General features: G+C 34.3%; 1 protein-coding gene across 2 annotated transcripts; it reads left to right on the plus strand.

Moving 5' to 3' along the window:
* Window positions 1-390: 390 nt before the first annotated feature.
* Window positions 391-20,173, plus strand: LOC115725337 (uncharacterized). Of its 2 annotated transcripts, XM_030654821.2 has the most exons (23): window positions 391-736; window positions 1,036-1,257; window positions 1,514-1,547; window positions 1,701-1,885; window positions 2,344-2,503; window positions 3,152-3,248; window positions 3,626-3,795; window positions 4,087-4,253; window positions 5,977-6,165; window positions 6,979-7,068; window positions 7,364-7,444; window positions 12,535-12,678; window positions 12,799-12,881; window positions 13,092-13,230; window positions 13,340-13,423; window positions 15,361-15,522; window positions 15,606-15,693; window positions 17,952-18,029; window positions 18,405-18,471; window positions 18,582-18,681; window positions 18,907-19,023; window positions 19,546-19,602; window positions 19,874-20,173. In XM_030654821.2, exons 1-23 carry the CDS (start codon window positions 626-628, stop codon window positions 20,030-20,032), a joined length of 2,784 nt encoding a protein of 927 aa, XP_030510681.1. In that variant the 5' UTR covers window positions 391-625; the 3' UTR covers window positions 20,033-20,173. The 2 variants fall into 2 exon arrangements, with proteins under 2 accessions (XP_030510681.1, XP_060973185.1); XM_061117202.1 differs by lacking the exon at window positions 19,546-19,602.
* The last annotated feature ends 4,591 nt before the right edge of the window (window positions 20,174-24,764 follow it).

A 24,764-nucleotide genomic window follows, 5' to 3' on the forward strand; every position in this document is an offset into this window, starting at 1 on the left:
AATTGAATTAAAAGAAAAGAAAAAAAAAAAAAAAGCTGCCACAAATGTGACAATTCCCATCACATCATTTTTTTTATTGATATAATAATTAAATTGAATTAAAAGAAAAGAAAAAAAAAAAAAAGCTGCCACAAATGTGACAATTCCCATCACATCATTTTTTTTATCACTTAAAATAAAAAAAAAAAAAAAAAAAAAAGCTAAAGTTTTAAAGGCAGTAAACTGCCAAAAAAAAAAAAAAAAAAAAACAGTATAAATGTTGAAATTGCCGTGCAACAGTAAAAAAGTTATAAATTGGGAAAAAACAGTATAGGGTGTAAATTTCCCTAAATATACAGTAGCTCAATGCACAAATTTATACATTTATCTTGTAGACTTTTGAAGTAGGTTAGATTAATTTTCATTAATGCTATATCTACGAGAATTGAACAAAATACAACTATAGGAGAATATTTGTAATAATTTCTATAATAAGAGATATTTTTGCAACAAACAAAAATTAAGGAGGCAAAACTCAACATCCCATTGATGCAAAGAGAAAAAAAATAACCTTTTCTTTTTCTTCTTGCGGAGCGCACAAGGAAGAAGAAGATACGGAGCTGTGGCAGAGCAGAGTGAGGCTTCCATGGAGTTCAGACCTCGAAATTACTCCGCCGACCGTATCACCCACGCGCTACATCGTACACGTACCGACATTCATCCTCTATTAGCTCCATCGTCTCAGTCTCAACTCCAGGTCCTTGCTGAAAAATTCTTCAATTTTCAACATTAATTATCTGTTTTCTGCTAAGATAGTGTCGTGAAAATGTCCTCATATCTGAATTTTCATATTTTCTCACAATATATATATATATATATATATATATATATATATTTAAACATGATCAATTATCACATCCAAGCTAGAGAGTATTGCTTGAGTACCTGTATGTTTTTTTTTAATTGCTTTTGTGCTATCTAGAAATCGAAATCATGTATGTATAACATAAATAAGGAATTTGAAATTATTGACAATGTTTGGGAAAATCTTTGTAGATTGTTGCTGTGGACAATGGAAGCAACAACTTCTACGATCCTTTGAGAGCTTTGGATGACAATGGAGCAGTCTCTGTGGATGTTTTACAAGAATCTGATACTAATTCTACTGTTAAACTTACTAATGAAGCTTCTATGCAAAACCCTGATAAAGAATGGATCTCTTTCAAGAGATTTTTGATGCAAAGATTTCCAGTCTCTAAAATGGTTTCAGTTTCTTCTGTAAGCGTTTTTCCTTTTCTTTATTTGAGCAGTGTGTTTATCTTATAGTCTAATAGTTCTTTGTTCTGTTTGTGTCTTCAAGCTAATAATAAGCTTAATTAATTTACAATGTAGCTTAAGCTTTGAGAACATTTTTTAATACATACATACATTTATTTGTAAATTTGAAGTACTTAAAATTGCTAGAGCTTTTTAATAGTGTCTAATCTCTTCGACTAATTGTCTAGTATTTCATCTTTTTCCCCTTCAATTGCAGATGTCTGATGCAATAATTAAAGGTGGTGAAACAAGTATGCCAATCTATCTCTTAACACTATCCTTTCTTCTGCTTTGGAAGTTACATTTTGTCAATTGGAAGAATAAGTGCCATAAATTTTCTTTTTACAAACCTTATTTTAGAGAAGGTATACCTGCTGCAGTCACTTAATAGTGCCCCTTTGCAGCATTCGAGAAATCTTCGACAAGTAAACATTTGGAGGAGTTGGAAGACCCACAAAAGTTCATGGAAGAGGGGGCTAGAACTCTTACACGGCAGGAATATGTCTCCTCTCTACATGAACTCAAGGATGAGATTGTCCGTGCTTGGCATGCTGGCGATCGTGTCACATCTTTAAAGTTGTCTATAAAGGTTACTTTGCAAAATTGTGTTTCTTTGTGAACTTTTTATATTAACACTAAGTAAGTTGTTAATCAGAGATTAACATCTTTGGCTGTAATATGAGATGGTATCATATTGGCATTTGTAATTTTTTATTTCTATCTAATACGTAATTATAGTTTCTATCTTTTGTATATATAAATATATATCTATCTATATAGAAACTAATGAATTTGTTGCTTTATGTGGGAAGTTTTATAACAATGCCTTTAAGTAGGCTCCTGAAATATACAATGAAGATATCAGTTCTGGTCATCTATATGGTGCACTTAAGTTTATTTGTTTTCTTCACTAAGATTTAGTTTGAGCATAGATGCATGAGATTACTCACGAAACTTCAATTTCTTTCTAGGAACATCAAGTTTAGCAATGATAACCTCCTATGTGTACGTGTTAATTATATTTGGAACCATTTCTTGGCTTTGCAGGTTGCTAGGCTCTTGTCGGATACATCAGTATCACAATTTTATGGTACTGTATTTGTTCTTGCTACAGAAATTATGGACATGCTTGGGGATTTAGTGTGGGAGCGCATCAAGCGAAAAGCTGAATTTTCAGAAGATGGAACCAAATTATACTCTCTACCAGGTCTTTCTATTTGGACTTGTTCTCGTCAGCTGTTTGTTCTATTTGGACTTGTTCTTGTCAGCTGTTTGTCTTTCTCTAGCCAAGTTAGTGTAGCCTTTGATAGTTTAGTATACAGACAATTAGAGATAGGTCATGTATTTTGTTTCTCACGTTCATCCTTATGCATGTGCTCAAACTAATCAGTGCTTGTGAGATCTTAGCTTCATTTCAATTTGCAAATCTTATCCTCATGCTTGGATAGTGTTACTTCTTGACTAACAAATAGGTTTTCACTGACTTAGAACACTATCATTTGTAGGCACTCTGCTATACATTTAAAAACAATGATCAACCTATAGATTACACTTCTTCATTGTGTTGTGTTTCAGCTTATGTAGCAAATGCTTCAAAATAAAAATAAAATAAAACTATAATACCCTGTAATTAATTTGTGTCCTATCTTATGACATTACGGAAAAGATGAAGTGATTGTCTTCATGCTCATATCTTCTACACTTCTTTCCTCCTTGTCTTGTTTTTCCTTTTCTCACCATTGTTTCATTTATAATTTTTAGGTTTTGACAAGAACGTTGGCTCCATTACTGTGTAACTGTTTTGTGCTTCTTTTTTTGTTCCCTCTTTCTAAAACTTCTTTGTGATTTATGTTAGAAAACTTTGAAACAAGTGATATTTGCTCTGAGGCCAAAGAAACTTGCTATAATTGGTTTTGCAAAATTGGTGCCATCAAAGAGCTACTTCCACGCATGTAAGTTCCTTAGTAATGACTATGGAATCTATGATCTATTCATGGTTCTATACCATTAGCAAATGAATAAAATCTATTCCCTTCCCCCCATACTCCAATAAATGATTTGTTTAGGATAATTTTTACTTATGGCTAATACATTTGTAGGTTGTCATGCAACATTTGTTAAAAATTATGATCTTACTAATTTAGGTCGTTTAAAGTTACTTCTAGACTAGTTTTATTTAATTTATCATTTTTTTTTGGTATTCATACATATATATATATATTATTGTACTTTATGTTCATCTGTATACGTATATATGTATGTATAAATGTGTCGTTTAAAGGTAATTCTTAGATTTTGGAACCCTCTTTTTTAATATGTTCTGTTTCAGCTACTTGGAGCTAGCAATATTGCCTTGCCGACGTTTTCTGCATAACAATCATGCAAATTGCCTCCAACGCTTGGTAATGATGACACGAGGGTTAGCAGATCCACTGGCATCTTCGTATTGTCGTTTATATATGACTTATAGTTTGCGGAAGTTGCCCTCCTATGACATTGGTAAACAACCCATGCTTTATGAATGTGAAAAGTGATTTAATTTAATTTATAGGTGCTAGGAAATAGGGGAAGAGAGGATAACAAGAAAATAAGGAAGACAAAAAGATGAAGGGCATTGGTAGATCTAAGAAAACATGTTTCTTAGAGATCCTGATCAAGGTTGACTTTATTGCAAAGCTGTTTATTTATTTGTACCCTTTTGTAACTATTGCATAGATAAATGCATTCTGCATAACATCAAAAATTTATAGCAAGAATTTAACATGGTGTCACCTAACAATAATGTAACAGTATTTCTAGTTAATAGTGTTAATGACATCAAAACGATGTACTCGCGGATGATATTAGCAAAGGGAGGTGCAGAGGGAAATTTGAAAAGCAATATGAGATTGCTTGTCACTCTGATGGAACCAACTATTGAGTTTATCATGCAATGCATATTTAAGGATGCCTCTGAGGTATGTTATATAGTGAATTTATTTTACCTTAAACAGTTTCCGTGGGAGGGATCTAAATGCAATTGTTCTTATTGTGTATACTATCTGATATGTGACACCATATGCAAACCTTAAAAGCCTAGTTTGTTGTAACTACTTAAATCACTAGTTGTTGGAACTTAATGTGATATTTCATTCTCAATCATATATAGTGTTTGCTGAGATTTTCAGAAACCAATAAAATATATGTGAAAGCTAAAGAAATTGTTGAATAATAAAGAAAATAACACTAGAGTTTTTATGTGGTTGGGGCGTTAACAAGCTTTAGTCCACGAGTTAATATTATTACGATTAAACTGGAAAAGCCTTATGATTTATACAAGTGTTTGAACCCTAGATTTTGCCTGAGCAATTGAGGAGTGAGATTCCAACCCTTTGTTTGAATGGGTCCTCTTATATTTATAGTGCTAGGGCTCTTATTCGTTTTTACTTTGCCCACTGATAGGGTAAATACAAATAATATTATTGACTTGAGCCCATCTGGTGGAGCCCGGCCCATGAGGCGCTGACTGTATGCTGATGTGGATGCCACATCATATTGATAGTTGTCAAAACCGTGTCCTGTTTTCGTGGATAATAAAGACACATTAAATGCTTGATCGTCAATTACTATCTTTCCATATTGAAAAGATGTGATTCTCGGACGTGATCCTAGGGACGCTCCAATTGATGTCTTTCAAATTCTCGCTGCGCTGGCCGATTATCTTGCCTGGACGAGTCGTTTCGCCATCATCCGGAAGAGTTGACTTTGCTAATGGATATGGCCCATTATCTTAGTTGGTCTTGCTATTGGCTTTGAAGTAATTGAGTTGTAACCGGCTTTGGGAATTACACGTGTCCTCATCCGTAAATATGGATAACATATAGCATTGCCATTTTGATTTTAGCACTTCCATCATTTTTCTAAACTGAAACTAGGTCCCTTGCCCACCCTATAATATTTGAAGAATAGGGAACTATAGTAATTGTTACATAGGTACTCAAAAGGGACTCCAAAATCAAACCTTGTGGGAGCTAGCTATTTTTCTTTTTTTTTTTTTTTGAAAAAGAGAATGAGGCCTTTGTCTTAGACTAGCCCCATCCCCGATATGGATAAAAGCCCTCACTTGTGGCGAAGAAAGACCGTGGTTACAAAGATAAACCGAGTTCGAGAACATGAAACCAAAACTAGGAAACCTAAGACAAACTCGCTACCCTGAATAAACAATTTACCTTTGTTTCCCTAGGGAACAAAAACAAAAACTAAATCCCTCACAGTAGAAGTACCTATGAGGCTTTACCAAAGAAGCTTACAACAAAGCTCTCCATTCTCTAATTAAGTCTAAATGTGAAACATTTTCAAAATGCTTTGTCTTGTACTCCCATGAAGCAGTCTAGAATCTGATTTTTTCCCAAAGAGCCTCTGCTGAGCTTTCAGAGCCTTCAAAGATTCTAGTATTTCATTCTAACCAAACAACCCAAAGAACTGCGAAGACCGTCATTCTCCATAAGCATGTGGGAGCTAGCTATAACTTTACTGTTTTAGCTACACATGAGTTTATTATATATATATATGTTAATTTTATTCATAAGAGAAAGTTGATATGGAGTTTCTGTTGCATGATGATTAGTTATTTTGACATGGTTTAAGTTGGATAGTTTGTCAGGGTCTTATGGCTGTTTGTATATGTTTTGTATATAAAAGAGACAGGCAAAAACTGTAGTCATGGAGCTTGGACTAGGAAAGAACGAAGACGACTTGTTTGGAGCCTTTCCATGTGTTTCGGTGGTTCTTCATCATCTACTCAAGGTGCTTCCAATTGAAATAGTTAGCTCTAGTGCAGTGAAAGTCCTTCATCTTATTGAATGCAACTATGATTGTTCCTTCAATCAGGTATTGGTGAAGCTGATTTTTTTTCTTTCTTTTCAAAAGAGTAATCATCTCAGTACTGAAATCCTTGACTGGGCTTTTATTTTCATCTTTTATCTTCAGCATGAAGTTTTGTCCACTGGTCTTGTTTCATTTGTCAAAGGTGTACTTGATCTTATAAATTTTAATATTTTTCAACAAAATGGTAAACACATTCTAATAGAAGGCTGGACTACTACCATACATGCAACTTGTATAATGTGGTCGTTCAGAATACAATATTAGATTGTATACAACTGTGGGAGAATATTATTATATTCTCAGTGGTTGTTTGGACCTTTAGGACTAAGTATTCGACCACATTTTCTTTTAATGATTTACCTAGATATTGGAGCCTTTGGGTGTAAAAAAAGTTGTTCCCCCGCTCCTTCTCCTTTGAAGTGGACGATATCTTATAATCTGCTGTAAACTTTTTTTAATATCTAATACAATCTTTATCTCTCCCTTTTTCTTTTCTTTGCTTAAATCAACCAGAAAAACATGGGCAACTAGGAAATCTTGTAGTTACCGTTTAGTAGAGCTGACCTATTTATTAGTATATGTATCTTCTTTCTTGATTTAAAGTAAAGTACTAGAATTAATTGTGCATATTTTGCATTTATGTATTTTATTCTTGTAAAGCCTATATGTATCATTGTTTTCAGTGAATAAGATTATCAAGTTTTTTCATCACCATCAATTCTCTATTATTTCTCTATAATTCTAAAGAACAAAGACACAACAAAACAAAAACAATCTTCAGTCAGCACTGATTTCCTTTTGTCTGTTGGTGAAAAGTGCTTGAATTACAGATTACTTGGATTTAGGCTTGGTGAAAGTAAATCTCAGATAGAAGATGCCAGCGCTGTGGTTGATAAAATTATCCAGGTAATTAGAACCATACTTATTGTTTTTTTTTCTCCCCTTTTATTTGTTTAAATGATATTAAGTTACCAAGAGCTTGATTTGATTCTTGCGTAGAGTCTACATGTCAATAATTGCTTTCGTAGCTAGGTGAAAGTCTTGCATTTAGTTAGACTATGTAGTTGCTCTTCCTCTTTCTCTTTGCTTTTAGGGAAAAATTTGTTTCCCATGGTGTTTGTTTAAGCCTATATATATGTGTATATATTTTTTCTTCACTTATACATATATTGTCTTAAATTCTTAATGACAATGATTTCAGGTCATCAGTCACTATGACAGCTTTGATGAGTACTTGAAAGTTGTTGATGCTTTTATGGATATCATTCTTCAAAATCACATGGTGAGTTTGAATGGCTGTGAAAATTTGTGATACTCTTTGTATAAATTTCTCTGTCTCTTGCTGAAGGAAATAATCTTTAACTCAAAAGTGTTGCTAACGTCAAATTACGATTATCTTATGTCAGTGGTGTTCTCTCTCTCTCTCTCATAAAAAATACTGTTGTCACAATTTACATGTATGGTTGACTTCAACCACAAGTTCTATTTCCTAGAACTTGGGATTTTCTTCTTCAATTGTATTCTAAGTTGATTTTATAAACTAGCTATAGAAATATTTTTTTTCTTTTTCTTTATTTTGTTGGAAAAAAGAAGGTACTGTGCTCGAGCCACGCGATCTTGAGCTTTCTCCTCATCTGGGACGGGAACTTGCTGCGAAGAAGAATACTTGGGATATTTGTAATCACAAGTAAACTCCTTGTCAGTTAGGAGATCCACAGACCTCAGATTAACCTCGCTTAGAAGAAAATCGCATGACCTAAGGCCATAGGGAAGTGTCAACAAGAGTCTGTGCTACTCGGCCATCTCAGGGGTGGGGGCAGGTCTTTTCGAGAGAGCTGTCGAAAAAAAAACGAAATTTCAGTCAGATAACTTAGAATAAAAGACATGAATTAATTTAACCAAGTCTAATACAAATAATCACTTACGAATTATACGAAAAGTGGTTGTGCCAATCGGGGAGAGGCCAGTCGTCCAAAAGAAGTCGTCCTTGAAGGAAGTTTTGTTTGGCAAATCCACGATGATCTTGCGATCGCCAGAGTGAATGCCGAGATAGTAAAAGCCCCCTGCGGCATTCTTCCTCGCAGGAACAGCTTTAACAGAGTAGAGATACTTTATTTCCAGGGGAGTGGGAGACTCCCAATTTAGGATTTTGTACAGAACCCTCAAACTTGCGAGGATTCTGTAGGAGACGGGATTCAGTTAGAACGGGGCAAGCCCGAGGTGTTTAAGAAGTCCTTGAAATAGTCACGAAGGGGGATTATTGCTCCTGCCTTGATGTGCTCAAGGCTCCAAGCGCCTATTCGAGTCGAGCCACTTGTACTGGTCTCGCCACTGGCCCCCTCAGAGGTCTCGCGTGTAAGTCGCACAGGTGAGTAACAACTGAACTCGCCGGCTCGTACTGATCTAACCCTGCAGTCTCGCTTATACTCGATGTCGCAAGTCCTTAGTGAATCGCCTACGTAACCTGTGATGGTTCGCACCCTCGACTCTATTAACTCTGCCTCGAAGGTGACGTTAGGGTCCTGGGGAGTCTTTGATTTACGTGGCTTGGGAGACATTATTTCAAAATCCAAGTTACTTGGTTCAAAAGCAATTATGACCTTGGGTTAAAACAAAGGTTTAGCCAAAGGAATAGAAGACACACTAGGAGGTTCAGGCCAAGCAGCATCTCGTAAGAAACGGCGTTTGCCTTCAGTAATTTCTTGCAAGAAGCGTCTGTGGCAACTAGCAATGTCTTCTTGATGGATTTTCACTAAGGTAGCGTTTGGTTGGAGGTAATGAAATGGAATGGAATGGAAAGGAAATAATTTTCATTCCATTCCTTTGTTTGGTTGCATTTTAAAGTATTGGAATGGCATTCCAATGGAATGCTCTTTCCACCATTTTGGTGGAATGGCTATTCCATTTTAAAAAGGAAGGAATGACCATTCCAATGTAACAAGAAAAAAAATTTAATTATTTTTTTATCAATTTTTTTTATGCATTTTAAATTTTATTCCATTCCATTCCTATTCTTATTCTCATTCTCATTCCTATTCCTATATTTTCATTCCTCTCAACCAAACGCCTCCTAAGTGTTCTTTAATTCTTGCATCATTTACCTCTAATTTGGATATGGGTTCTGAAATTTTGGGTTTGTAAGGGATGGCAATCTCAGTAGGGTACTCAATTTCTAAATCTTCTGGACGATAAACTTTTGAACTAGATTGGGACATTGCTGCAAGGAAAAAGTAATCCCAATTCTTGGAAAAAAAATTATCAAACCAGAAGTTGGTAAATTGGAGATTCTAGAAAACCTACTTACTTTCTAAACCCTAACAATTACCCAGATACAGTTCGGCCCTAAAAATTGCTAAAACCAAATGAGATAACAGCGATGCTGACCAAGAAGATAGTAATTAAACCCAGAAATACAACATAATAATCATGTGAGATAATAAGGAGAAAAGCCACTTACTCATTGAAGTTGGGTTTTGGGACGATGAATGGCTCTGCAATCTGCAAATCCCCGAACGTCTTGAAGATCTCTTCGATGGCTTGAAGTCGAAAATTAAATCGGATGAAACTCGTAGGAAAAATGCCAATGACAAAGATGGCATGGAAGGTTTCGAAATAATCTGGGTACGATTTTTTGCAGAAAAACTCGAAAAATTTTCAGAAGTTTTTAAAATGGCAAAAGTAATGCAAAGGTGTTTCCTTTTTCCTTTATACACTCTTGGGTTAATCTCCGTTAGATCAGAAAGATGATTAATCCTACGGGTAGAATTAAAAAGAGGAGTGGAAAAGATGGTCATTAAATGTTGATGTACCTCGAAACCACAAAACCGCCAAAATCAGAGGACATGCGTTTTTTCTAAAGGGATTATGACAAATATACCCTCTGTAATCATTAAAAAGCACTTTTTCTTAAAAAGAACTTTTTGAGGGGCAATTGTTAGACTCGAAATTCAGCTAGCACTTCAAAGGAGGATACGTGTCAAACTGGGAGAATACGAATCAATAAATATAATGATAATTATATTTGAAAATGGAATAATTCATTAAATGCGGAACTGACAGAGTATATTTACAACTTGCTGACTGTAAGATCTTAAGCGAGGTAAAGATATACGAACTGCTGTCTCCTGCGTTAATAAGAAACCATACAACATAAGTAGTGCAAGACGAGGCATCAACCTCGCTACGCATGAAGAGACATAGACGAGACATGATGACTGTTAAGACACTTAGCGTCTAATACACATTATACAAACTAAGCATAACAGCAAAACGAATCCAAAACTACGAATAGGGAAGCATCCATCTCGCTATACGAAGGCACACTCATGGTACCTTCACTAATCAGCTCCAGAAATCTTTCAATGAGATCCACAGCTCCGTCGAGTCAGCTCTCTCAGATAGAAGCTGACATTCAAATGATGTTGACTGGTGAAGTTCACTTTGTCACCAAGAACTGCGATTGTCAGATGGAGCGTTATGTCTTCAATAGCATAAACGACGAGATTTACATTATCAACCTCGGAAAGACATGAGAAAAGCTCTGGCTCGCTACCAGGGTTATTGTTGCTATGCTCCTAGCGAGATGTCCCAGAGCGATACGCTTTACAACGTATTTAATACACGTATGCATTGACCCAGTAAAAGCGGACCAATCACAGCTGTGTGATTTTCAAATAATAACCGCATTTATTTTACGTGGGACGTAATCAAATCCCACAATTTCAGGGGATTATTGTTGTAAGATGTCAGTTCGATTTGTAATTAACTGCTCTCGTATGTAACTATAAATAAAAGCAGGTTACACTGAAAAAGGGAGGGAAAATCCTTAAGAGAAAAAGCCCTTGAATTGTATCAGAAATATCTAATAAGATAGACTCGTGAATTATGCAGAATTCTTACTGCAAAACCACGTAAAAAAGCTTTGTATTCTTATTTTTTCCTTTACTGCGTTTATTTTCTGTGCAAATCCATCACGATTTAGGCTTTAATACAATGAACGAAAATCTGTGTTAACACAACCATATATGGCCTTTACCCAAATTGCTTGATAATAAAACAAATAAACATGAAATACATGCCTTAAGGTCTTGCTGTTATGAACTGTATATGAGGAGTGGGGTAGGGTGAATGTTCATGATGTGATTCGAAACAAGACATTATATGTTGCTGTCTCCTCTCCCAGTTGGTGTGCACTTTCTAGAAAAGAGAACAAATCTGCAAAGCATCTTTTTCTACATCGTTCAATATTGATACAGATTTGGTATACACTACTGAAGGATTTAGAATTAATATGGTGTGTCCCAGTTCAGTGTATGGAAGTCTTATAATTTCAGATTAAGTGAAGACATTAAAAGCAAAAGCTCTGGCAAACAGCAGTTGCTGCTGTTTTCTGGGTACTATGGTTGGAAAGCAACAAAAGAATCTTTGAAGAAGAGGAGAGAGTGAATAGATTGTGGGATCAAGACAACAAAAGTTCTTCTAGCGAAGAAGCCCACGTTTACTTTGTTGACAGCTACATAATGAAGACAATTTAATAAATGCTCCTTTCTCGGCCTGGTTGAGAGATTAGAGTTGATTTTGCTTGTGCTGATGGTTTTTTTTTTCTCTTTTAATTGGATTTTAATGCATAATAATCCAAGTAGTATTTTTTTTCCTTTTAAATATAACTATATCAGTCACGTGTTACACTGTATTCCTTGTGTACCAGTGCAAGTTCTGCCACACAGAATGAAGTTAATTTTTTTTGGTTTTCTGCGTACACAACAGAGATGCTTGATTAATTATAGTTGATTACAGAAACTAAAAAAGGATAAAAAAACAAAGTTTGAAATTTTAATGTGATCTTTCCACAGTAAGAATGATTGACTTGAATGATTTAAGTACACAGATATTTCTAACAAAAGGTTGGACAGTGAACATTGACTTTTCTTAGAACTTAGGTAGCGTTTGGTTAGAGGTAATGAAATGGAAAGGAAATAATTTTTATTCCATTCTTTTGTTTGGTGCCATTTTGAAGTATTGGAATGTTATTCTATTGGAATGATTTTTTCATCATTTTGGTGGAATGACTAATCTATTTTGAAATAGAAGGAATGACCATTTCAATGTAGGATGAGAAAAATTTTAATAATTTTTTTATCAATTTTTTATGCATTTTAAATTTGATTCTATTTCATTCCTATTCTTATATTTTCATTCTTCCCAACTAAACGCTACCTTACGTTTGCCTTGATTAAATGATTTTCTTATTTTGCCTATTTTGGAATAGCCTTCTTGTTGTTCCCTTTGGTATTGAAGTTAATGCATCATGTGAGTGTATTAGCATGAACTTATACTAATATAATTTTCAGCGGACCTAATAATTTATTTCAGGATAACCATTTGAATACCATTTTAGAAGGTATGTCAAAGCAAGGGAGCAGTAAAGGAACTACCGAAAGTGAACAAACAAGCTTGCAGTCCATCCTGGTGAAGCTTCTAGATCATCACAACCATGTAGAAGATATGTTTGCTTTGGTATATTCCCTTATTACTTTAATTCTATTTGCTTTCCCCACCGCCCCCTTATATAGTAAACTATTTAATAATATGTGCTTAACTTTTTGATAAAATTTTGTCGTACATTGTGTTTTCTAGAACCATTTTCTTGATATTTTGGACGTAATGTATGGGAGCTCACAAACCATTGTCAATATGCATATCCTTAACATGGCAACAAGGTATTTCACAATTTGTAGCTTTGTATTTATACTCCACTTAGTTGAATGCTGTTATACTGAAAAACTACTCATATTCATACCACTTAACTTTCATTGAACCAGCATCTTCCTGCTCATATTTTTTTTCTGTTTTCTTTTTTGATGTGAATCCGGTAAATGATGTTTGATGTCTTTGACAAATTTATCTATTGAGGATAATTTCATGCACAGGGATGGTTATATATGTGATCCAACGACCATACAACTACTTTTCGAAATATCTCAGGCTTTGTATGATGGTATTGAATTTGCAAATGTGAAGGATGCAGATAACCAACCAGCACGTTTGATTTCCCGTTTTGTTAACATGGTAACTAATTTAATTATTCACTTTTGATTTATTTATGTATTTCAGCTGCATACTGAAATTTTATATTTGGATTGCAATGATCTGAGATGGTTTCCTCTATCTTTCTTAGGTTGATTATGGGGTAGCAATGGAACGTCATTTAACATTTTTAGTTGAATGCCGTGCATCTTTTGGTGGAATCAATGGACTAAAGGTTTGTAATTGTTTCCCATTCTATTTTAATCATTTGCTCAAGTTACCTCGTAGCTGTGTATGATCTGCTTTGTAAGTATTTTTACGAATGAATCTTTAAATAGTACTGGTATGTAAATGTTATTTATTTGAAGTTCTTGTGTTTGAGAAGACTTTATAATTTGGATATTGTATGGTATAATGAAAAACATGGTTGTGTTACAACTACTTAGCAGAACTCATTCCTAAAAAACTAGCCGAAGAGAAGAGGGTGCTCAAGAAGTTATAAACCACTAACCAATCCATACTTAGTTGATGTGGCATTCTAACAATACACCCCCTTATAATTGACGTCCACAGTGGCCCATTTGGTGATGGCCCACTCTGGACTTTTCTAGAGGTTGCCCCTTCCACTGCGATGTTGGTCTCACTTGAGGGTGCATGGTTTTGATATCATTTTTACAACAACTTAAGTATAACTTACTTCCAAAAAACTAACTTAAAAGAGGAGGGTGCCCAAGTAGTCCAGGCTTTTCATGTTGACCTCTATATTCCCAGCTTTTCTCCTTTTATAAACACGAAGTTATTTGTTTCCTATGCTGGTATTTGAAGAGGTGATGACGTAGGAAGCGTGTGTGTACTTTCTGAAGGAAGACTGGCTAATGGATTGTTGGCTGGTAGACTGTTTACAGAAAGAGAATGGAATTGTGATATCAAGACTCAAATTGGGTTGATTGGATAGAGGAGAATCAGCTGATTTTGATAAAACAGGTTGAGTTTGAACAGTTGGATGTTGAGATATCATGATAGGAGGCTTTGGGAATGCAACTTGATTATCTTGAAAAGTTTTCCAAAGATGATATTCCCTCGAATGTTCCCTCTGAATATCAAGAGTTGGGAAAAAAAGACTGGTGTTCAAAAGGAAAAAAAAAAAAAAAGACATCCATAGTGTTAGTACACTTTTTTTGTAACTAGAGAGTAACTTTATTGCTCTTTTTCTGCGTGCTAGAATAGCCAATGAATAGACATTTCATTCTTAGTTAGTGTTGCATTCTTAGTTAGTGTTGTTTGTCAGTTTATGTCATCTCTAACAATTCATCATTGGGCAATATTAGAGTAAATTTTGTGCTACTTGAAAAGAGCACTAGGACGAGGTATTGTTTACAATGGACACACCTAGATAAAGTTTTTTTTCTGAGGAAGATTGGGCAGGTTCCAAGGTAAATAGAAGATCCACTTCAGGTTGTTGTATCTTTGTTGGGGGCAATTTGATCTCTTGGAAGAGCAAAAAACAAAATGTTGTGTCTAGATCCAATACAAAATCAAAATATAGAGCTATGGCACAATCTGTCTGTGAGATAGTGTGGATTTATCAGCTTTTGACTGAAGTCGGGTTTAAGACATTAGTTCCTGCAAAAAATCAAGTGGTCTTTCAAATTGCCTCAAATCTCGTGTTCCATGAGCGAGCTAAGCACGTTGAGAATGATTGTTATTTTTTTCGTGAGAAATTCAACAAGGCTTAATCTGCACAAGATATGTGATGACTGGAGATCATTTAGAGGATATTTTCACAAAAGGTTTTAAATGAAGTGCGGGTTGATTAACAAGGCCTAATTTGTAATAAGCTAGACATTATTAAAATTTATGCTCCACCTTAAGGGGAGTGTTAGAATATATATTAGTGATAGAAATTAGGAATAATTGTAATTACCTGATTTTCTATTTAGTCTTTCTAGTTTTGTATATAAATACTTGTTATTTTATTAAATAATGCATAATTGATTCACCATTTTCTACAACTACTATGAGATTATGGATTGAATTTTTCAGATCTATCTAGCAATTTGTTATAATTTCTTATCCCCAAAGATTATAGAGTACATTGAGAAGATCCAATGTCAATCAAGAAATTTATTGATGGATTGAAAATATGTATTGTTATCATTTGATATATTGCAGGAAATTCTTATTCACTCGAGCAATTGTCTAGCCGTCAAGGCTTTGAAATGTGGCAATAAACATCTCAGTTTTATCAAATCCTGTATAGCATTTTGTGAAGTCACACTGCCTTCCATTTCGTCGCAAGTTAGACAAGTAAATCTTTACCTTGAGACAGCTGAGGTAATGATCCATCTATTTAATATTTCTGTTTGATGCAAATTGAGTAATAACGATATAATGTGGTCATGTGTCACTGTGTTTAGGTTGCTTTGTTGAGCGGTTTGGTTTCTCATTCGGATGGACTATTAAATTCAGCTATCAGTTGCTTGCTAAGCTTAGACATGATGGAGGGTTAGTTCGTGTCTCTTTGTCTCTTTCTCTGTGAAGTTATGTTAATTTTGTTGTTGTATTATTTGGTATTGAATTTGACCATGGCTATTACGCGAATTGAATATTAATGACTATTGTCTCATGCTTGCGGTTTCTATGAATGCCTACTGTTATTTACGTTTTTGGATGGACAACATGTGACATATTAAGGATGTATCGATTCGCGTCATCAGCGGCCTGGGCTTCCAGCATGCGAAGGCCGAGTCCAAACTGGAGGCGTGCCCCAACCCTTCGTACTTCCTGGAGCCACACCCTGGAGATAGGATCCTCCTACTCCCGGAAGCCCTTTATGCCTTCCAAGAGAGGAGGCGAACAACGCCTTCTTGAGGGTTAAGGAGCCGCATCTGGACGGGGAAGCCCAAAAGGTGCATTCGGAAGTCTTCTTACAGTGACGTGGCTATTCTCTGACGCCTGGGCCCACCCCGTCAGATGCTGTCCCATCTGCCAGAACATGGTAATGCGCGTACCACAAAGAGATATACACGGGCTATAATTAAATCAAGATGCATGTTGCAGACTAGGAACACACTATTTTTTCAGACGAATAAAGGTGTGTACTGTTACATGGAGACTCTTAGAGTCGGAAGTAACCCACTCTCCCGCCGAACCTGAGATTAATAACTCGCTAAGTCAAGTTGGTCCGAGAACAAAAGCGCAAATTGAAGCCCGCGAGCGTGTAACATCTGGAATCGAAACCCCAGGGAACCGAGAGTAAGTGTTGCCTTTTTCATCACTCAGAGCCAACAGACTAAGGTTTATGTTTCGTGGAAAGCTCCTAAGTTTGGAAGACGTGTACTTGTCTGGAAGCAAAAGCTAGAATAAAAAATCTTAAGTATCCTAAGTATTAATTCCTGGAATTAAGTACTAAGAAGCTTAAAAGGTGGATTTGCTTCTCAGCACTTCCTCACACGAGGGACACATAACGTGCAACTTAGAACGGTCCTAATTAAAGCTTAAGCCTTGGAGTTCAGGCCATTGGAACCAAGAACTCAAGACATCCAAAGTCACCTGAAAGCAGTTATGCAAACAACAAGCATTTGCAAAAGGCAAAGTAATGTAAAAGCATTCTGGCAAAAGAAGTGAAAAAGAAGTTAAAAGTTATTACAAATCGCCTCGCGGTTAAGGCATTTAGATTGTCCCCACAAATACCAAAACGAGACCAATGGCCCCCAAATAAGAATTAATATTTAAAAAGAAGGAGAGAGATGTTTGAAATTTTGGAATTAGGCCTGGTCTAACGGAAGTTGGGCAGGATCGACTTCAATAGTAGCATCCCCGGAATTGCTAGAATTCTCAGCAGCCGGAGGTTCAGAAGATTCAACCGTTTCCAAAGCTTAAACTTGGGCTAGATATGCCTCTTCTTCTTCCCCGAGAATCTTCAAAACAGTGAGATCTTTCTTCAACAAGTAATGGAACGTGTGAATTAAAAATTGATCCACGCACCGCCTTCGATACTCTTCCGCGGCTTCAGCAGCCTCCTAGAGGGCAACCCTCGTTTTCTCTTCATTTTTGCATTGGGTCTTGAGGGCTAATCTTTGGGACTGCTTGATGAGGTTGGGATAAGAAAATGCTAAGTGACACCTGAGTGATCCTTTGACATTCTTGTCTACTGTAGCAGCACCCATGAGTGACACCTGTTTAGATCAGATAGGTCACCCATTGGACGCCTCCGCCCAAAAGGTAGCATCTTGTCGTGGGTCTTAATGTCGTGTATTTAATGTATTTATCCCAATAGTTGGCCCATCTTTGCACAAAAAACCTAGCGGGTCACAGGTATGCCCGAACCCGAGTTTAAGCTTATATATACCCCTCTTACTCTTCACGTAAGGGGGAGGAGAAAAAAACACTTTTGAGAAATCCTCTTTAAGCTTTCTTCCTCACTAAGAGAAACTTAGAAGGGAAGATATTATAGTAAGAGCTAGAGTTCTTCAAGCTGTAAAACTTTACTTGTAATACATTCAAATCCTCTAAAGGCCAATACATTGAATCATGGACTTGGAATCTTTACTCTCGAACCACGTAAAAATGTCCATCTCAATTATTTAATTTCTCATTTAATTTTTTGAGCTCTTATTTAATCTCGTTTTCAAAAATCTCGGTAAACACATACTATAAATGATGATTGTACTTTTCTAATTTTTAATCTCTTGTAGATTTATTATTGCATTTTTTTATTATATGTAATATTCATGGTTATTCTTTTTCACTTTCTTGAATAGGCTCAAAAATGGTGAAAGATGTTGATGAAATACTATCTTCAGTTCGCAAATTATGCAGTCTCTTGATTATGGTCCCAGGTTGGAGATCTCTAATTATTTTCTTGTCTTTGTTGTATATTTGTATTTCATGTATTATAAACATTTGAATGAGCCAAAGCTCGCCAATTTCGAAACAAATAGAACACTAATTTCCGTTAAGATGTTTCAAAATTGGTGTACTTACTTGAGGTCTTGATTAACCTACGCAACTGATAAAAAACCATACATAGAATACTTGAGTACTTGGAAAAGATGAATATGAGGAGAAAGGCCTTATTTTGGTAGATGAAATGGCACTTGAAAAATGAAAACAAGTTTATGGTTGGTTGTATTTCTTTTTGTGTACTAGAGTTTGGTGCGAACACCTGCTTAAGTATTCGTTTTCTGATTATTTACTTTTCTACCAATGTGAAGGTAACCCTGAGATTGGAGCTACTTACTTCCTCAAAACCATTTTATCACTTATGAACTCTCAGTCATGGTAAGTTTCCTTCCCAAAATTTTATCATTAAAATTTTGTCTTTGGATTTTTCAACAAGTTTTTCTGTAGTTCTTATGATGATGTTCTTCAGTTATCTATAAATGATATAGGGTGAAACCAAAAATCAAGGGAAAGATTCTGTGCTCGCTAGTGTCACTGTCTGCATCCCTATCTCAAAATAAGCTTCCTTACAGTGCTGATTGTGGGAAGGTAAATTTTCCGTAGTAGTTCATAAATTGAAAGTATTGTTTTTTTTCTCTCAAATGAAAAGTATTGTTTATAGTGAGACCAACCCATGTTTTAATTCATTATATATCAGAACTAAAATAACTCTACTTAATGACAATCATTCTGCAAATAAAGAACCCTTCTGATGCGTGCTTGTACAAAATATCTCATTGTTGGTACTGTTCTCCAATCTTATTGATTATTCAGGTTCTAGGAAATGATTGCTTATTCTATGGCGATTTATCTTATACACATGAACTTCTGTCATTGTCTAAGCTGATTCTGCAAGACTTGGTTGATTCCGTTCAGCAAGAACCGTCGTTGGTAAATATTACCTATCTATATTTATCAGTCTATATAAATTATATTCTTAATTTATATGACCTTATATATTGTAGTTGTAATAGGCACATCATACCCGTTCTTAGAAATTCTAAATAATTTACGGTGTCGAAATAAAATTTAAAATAGATTGTTGCACGTAAAAAATAAGACAGACACGTGCAACTGATTGTTTGAATTCTTTTTTTATTTATTGTTTATTTATTTTTTTGAATTCTGTTTTTAACACTATAAATTATTAGAATTGTTCGAAAACAGACAAAATGCTTAGTATAACTATAGTGTACACAATAAAAAAATATTGGTTTATAATTTCTTTATATACCAAAAACAGGAAATGCCTTTAGGGGCAAAAGTTTTGGATGCCCCTACCTAAAAATTTTCATATATATAATATTTATATAAATACAAACTTATATATGACATCAATGCCTTTGTGTTTCCAAAATTCTACTTGTTTTTTTTTGTGCTGTTTATGATATGATGCTGCTGACCAAAATTAAGGTTCCTCGTGGAAACCTGGCACTAGAAGCTTGCAACTGCATTGGATCATCTTTCAACGTAAGGACCGCAGAAAGACCTCTCAAATATCTATATATTCTTTTGTTGATGATCTTTCTTACACAAATCATTTAACAGTCCTGTTCAGTATCCACACTAGTCTATGTTTAAACCTCTTCTTAAGGATGATTTTTTAAATCTTCATTTGAGAAGATTATCATGATGAGATGTTTCCTTGTCACTATTTTAAATTATTGAACTAGTGCTTGATATGCTTGTTGCTCTGCATTCCTATGCAATATATAATTATATTGGGGTCATATTTATGCAGCCAAGTCCAGAAATATCTGCAATATGCTTCAAACTGATGGAAACTGCGAAGTCATGTTTGAGCAGGAGAGATGTATATTTACAGTCCACTATCAAATTTTTGGGTAAACGCTTTCCTCCTCTTTCTTCATTTGAGATTTCATCACAGATTTGTGTATGATAAGCATGTAAATGCTAAATTTTATTTGCACCTTCAACCGATTTCCCTTCACTATATTCGTATTGATATAGTTGACCCTTTGGCACTTTTCTCTTACGAGTGCAAAATGAATACATTTACAAACTTCAAAAGTTTGATCAATTACAATTTTTCCTTCTAAGAAGTTGAAAGTTCTCTTAATTAGTTAAGAGAAGATAAAAGTAAGTCTCTTGATTTGGGAGGAATTGCTAAAACTATATTTGTATGTTTCTAGAACTATGCTAATCATTTCATTGGAATATTATGTTCTATAGAATTTTTTAACAATTAATTTGAAAATTAAATTAGTACTCAAATGGCATAGCTGTTTGAGCTACAAAGTAGAAGTAATGTTTAGTTACTTTTTGAATGTTATAATCTAAGAGCATTTTTCTAACTTTTGTAAATTATGTATAGTAAGATTTCAACATTATTTTCTTTTTAATGTTTTAAAAATTTATGTAGATATATAATAATTGACATAATTGGTGAGGCTTAAACTTTGGATATTATTTTTTGATTTTTTATATTTCACGTTCTAAAAGATTGTGTATATGCGTATATTAGTTTGAATTTTATTGTATTTTTGCGTCTTGTTGAAACTTTAATAAGATGATGTAGTTTATTGTGGTGGTGAAATCTTATTATATTGTTTGTATATATATATATATATATATATATTTTTTTTTTTTTTTACTGGAGAAATCATCTCTATTAAAACCAGAAAACCAGAGAAAAAACACAACAGTTCAGCAAATCACATGGCCACAATAGGGACCAAGTCCTTAGCATTTAAAAAACCAGAAAAGGAGTTACCAAACGCCCACTGAGCGAGGTTGTGAGCAACCTGAACACCTGCACGGGGAGTCCACACGATCTGCACCTCAGGGAGATCATCGAGCAACTCCACCAACGCCCAGAAAGAATCAGCCAGCCGCCAATCAGGTGCCCTCTGTGCGTGTAAACCATGCACCAGTAGTTGGCAATCCGAGGCAATAACAACCTGCCTCCATCCCCGGAGATTGCACCACTTCACAGCATAATCAACGCCCACGACTCAGCCTCCAGTGGATGATTTGATTCAAAATTCACAGCCAAAGCCTCCAGCACCATTCCCTCCGAAACCGACGCCACAATCCCAGCTGCAACGTGCATATCTTTGAACGCTGCATCCACCAACAACACCAGATTACCTGTGTAAATCTCAGTCTGATTTTGCTGCAATACATCAGCAATTCTTGGAGATTCCCAAGCGGCTTGAAGGTTGGCAGCAACATTGATCACCTTAGCTAAAATGCCTCGCCAAGTAGGACTAATATGGTCATGAAAGGCATTGTTGCGAGCAGTCCACAGCGCATCAAACAAGCAGGTACCAAATCAAACAAACTCACCCAAATCATCTTCATCAGCGCCCTGTAAAAAATCAGGGGATAATAACCACTCCACCATGTTTCGAGGAGAGTCAAAACAAAGTGAATCACTTCTAAGAGCCCAACGACTGGCAAACCACACAGCCTTAGCAAGAGGACACTTAAAAAACAGATGTTGAGCCGAGTCATCCGCGTCACCACAAATTACACATCTAGTATCATTACCAAAAATCCTTTGGAGGCGATTTCCAAAAGGAATTATATCTCTGCAAAGTTTCCAAAGGAACATTTTCAGTCGCTCAGTAATCTGGAGCTTCCAAATCCGATTCCAAATCTGATCAGACTCACCCCAACGACCCTTGATAATAGACTTATACGCTACCCTCGGGGAGAACAACCCATTTGTAGCATCTTTCCACACAAGGAGGTCTTCCTGCGATCTTGGCAAACGCCTTACCAGGTTCAAAGAACTAGCCACACTTGGGACGAACCACCTGTGAACCGATCGAGGTATCCACTCCCCATCCTCACCAAGCAGGGTGGAAACCTTAATTGAATTCTGAACACACAATGGATTGAAGGCAACTCTAGACATATTCCAGTCTAGCCAAGGTATCCAAGGGGAATGCCACAGGTCAACCTTGCTCCCGTCCGCTATAAGCCAGCAAGTTTCATTCCTAATCAAGTCTCTCGTCGCCATGATACCTTTAGCACCAAAGGAGGCATTCTTAGGCACCTTCGAGGTCCAAAAGGTTTGATCCCTATTCCCCCAATACTTGGCTTTAAAAATCTTGCACCATAAAGAGTCTTCCTCATTTGCGAGTTTCCATCCGAGCTTCGCTACCAGAGCAAGATTAATGTCCCCAAACTTCTTGAAATTTAGCCCACCTCTATCCAGAGGCAAGCATAAGGAGGTCCAATCACAGAGAGCCAAAAATCTGTCTTTCGTCTCACTACCCATCCACCAAAACTTCCGGACCGCCTGATCCGTCTCAAGACACGGGGTTTTGGGGATAAGGAAAGTAGCCATAGAATACACCGGGGAACTCTGGGCCTCAGCACGAATCAAAGTAGACCTACCCGCTTGGGAGAGGAGTTTGCACTGCCACCCCTCTATCTTTGAGTAGATCTTTTCCTTGATATACTTCAGATCTTTAATCTTGCTATTCGACTAATTAATCGGATTTTGAATTCTAATTTTTTTTACTTTTAATAATTAATAGGGATTTTTTTTATTTTTACATTTAAAACTAATTTTTTTTTTTGTATTCTTACAAAAATATTTTTAATAAACTTATTTAATTTTAATTTTTTATAATCATTTAATAAAAGAACTATCTTCAAATTTTACAGTAAATAAAAGATCCGTTCTCATCATCGTATTTCACATGTAGTCACTAAAGTAGAATTTTGATAGAAAACATAAAATTCAATAAAATTAAGTTAATACAATAAAAAGAATAGCATCTACGGGAAGTTATATATATATGTAAGATAATTTTATAATTTACTTTAATAAATTACTTGATAAATTCCTACGAAAAAATTTGACAATTTACAAATACTATTTATGATTAAGAGTTATTTATTTTATTTTTATTTTTTAAAAAAAGTTAATAATCATATAACATAAATTTAAAGTATCTCTAAAAACATATAACTATATTGTTTTACCTCAACATTCAGAATTTAAAATAAATAATATTAACTATAAGAATATCTTAAAGAGCAACTTTACTAAAGATAGACTACATTAAAATATAAAGGTAAAAGAATTGATACTTTGCCACATAAGAAAACAATAAGAGAAATATGTAGTCCATTACTTCAAATCTATTATCACTACATCATCTCATTGTTATAATAGATCACATAAAATATTCTGATGAAAACCATTATTAACAAAGGAAGAAGAAGACTCGTACTTTTCGAAAAAAACTATAATCACATATTTATTCATTGATAAAAAATGGTGACCATAGAAAATATAATTATCTCACAAAATTTTAAGAGTGGACATATTTGGAATATAGATAAGATGCTTTGGCAAAATTTTAGAGTGATATATATATTTATTATTATTTTTAAAATAATTTTTTTAAACGTAATATATAAGGCAAGTAATGAGGTAGATTTTTTTAAAAAAAATATTATTAATTAATAATATTAAAAAATTAAAAAATAAATAAATATTTATAAATTTAATAAAAAATTTAAAAAAAAGATAGTTAAGGATATAACAAATAATAATATTTAGAAAAAAGTAAAGGTGATGTCACCGCTTTATAATTTACATTTACATAAATATATAGATATTTATAATAAATATCTCTTAGATATATTTAACTCGAATAATTTTTATTGTTTTAATATTAATTTACAAAAACAAAATATCAAACAAATCAAAATAAACCATTTACTTAGTATCTACTAAATTCAAAACCTATATCACTTGAGGATTAAACAAAACATTATTAAAATCAAATTAATAGAAGAAAAAAATTTACTATACAATTCTTTTTTTTTTTTTCAAGTTAAGCTACTATAATGTTATTGATCTAAAAAAATAAAACAAATAGGTATTTTTAAACCATATAGTGAAGAAAAAGAATAAAAAATTTAAAAAATTTACACGAAATTAAAGATCTAAAATATAAAGATAAATGACAAATTTTTATATATATATATATAGGGATATGATTTTGTCCCCTAATGTACTTTCACGGAATGTATTCCGTGGTACATTAGATGGATCTCAGAGTACATTAAATGAGTGTTAGGGTATGTTTTTACTTTTTAACCCTAATTACTCCTAGATTAATCTCAACCGTCAGATCAAATAACTCTCTTATCTGACGGCTGCCGTACATCACGGATTACAATCCGTGAAAGTACAATAACGGGACAAAATCATATCTCTATATATATGGGTATGCTCTTAATGGGTATTACCCATGTATGGGTGTTTTATTCTTGACCATTGGATCAAATATCTAATGGTTGATATTTATAATCATTAATTAAATATTAAAAAAATTAATATTTCCTATTTTGTTATTCTCTATATTTTAAAAATAGATAAAACTATTAATAGAAATAAAAAATTTATAAATGGAATTGTTATTTAAAAAATAAAGCACACTAAAAAACTAACAAACTATTTTTTTTTTAATAAAAATCATTTTAAAGATTAAAAAAAAAAGTGTATATTTATCTTTTTATAAAATTTCTTCAAACTAGAATTCTAAATTGCATTACTGAAAATAAAAAAAAATAATAATTTTAAGCTTTAAACTGTAATACATATAAACTGTATAAGATTTTTTCTAAACCTAAAATCTTTA

The sequence above is a fragment of the Cannabis sativa genome, chromosome 6, assembly GCF_029168945.1.
Source record: "Cannabis sativa cultivar Pink pepper isolate KNU-18-1 chromosome 6, ASM2916894v1, whole genome shotgun sequence".
NCBI lineage: Eukaryota > Viridiplantae > Streptophyta > Magnoliopsida > Rosales > Cannabaceae > Cannabis > Cannabis sativa.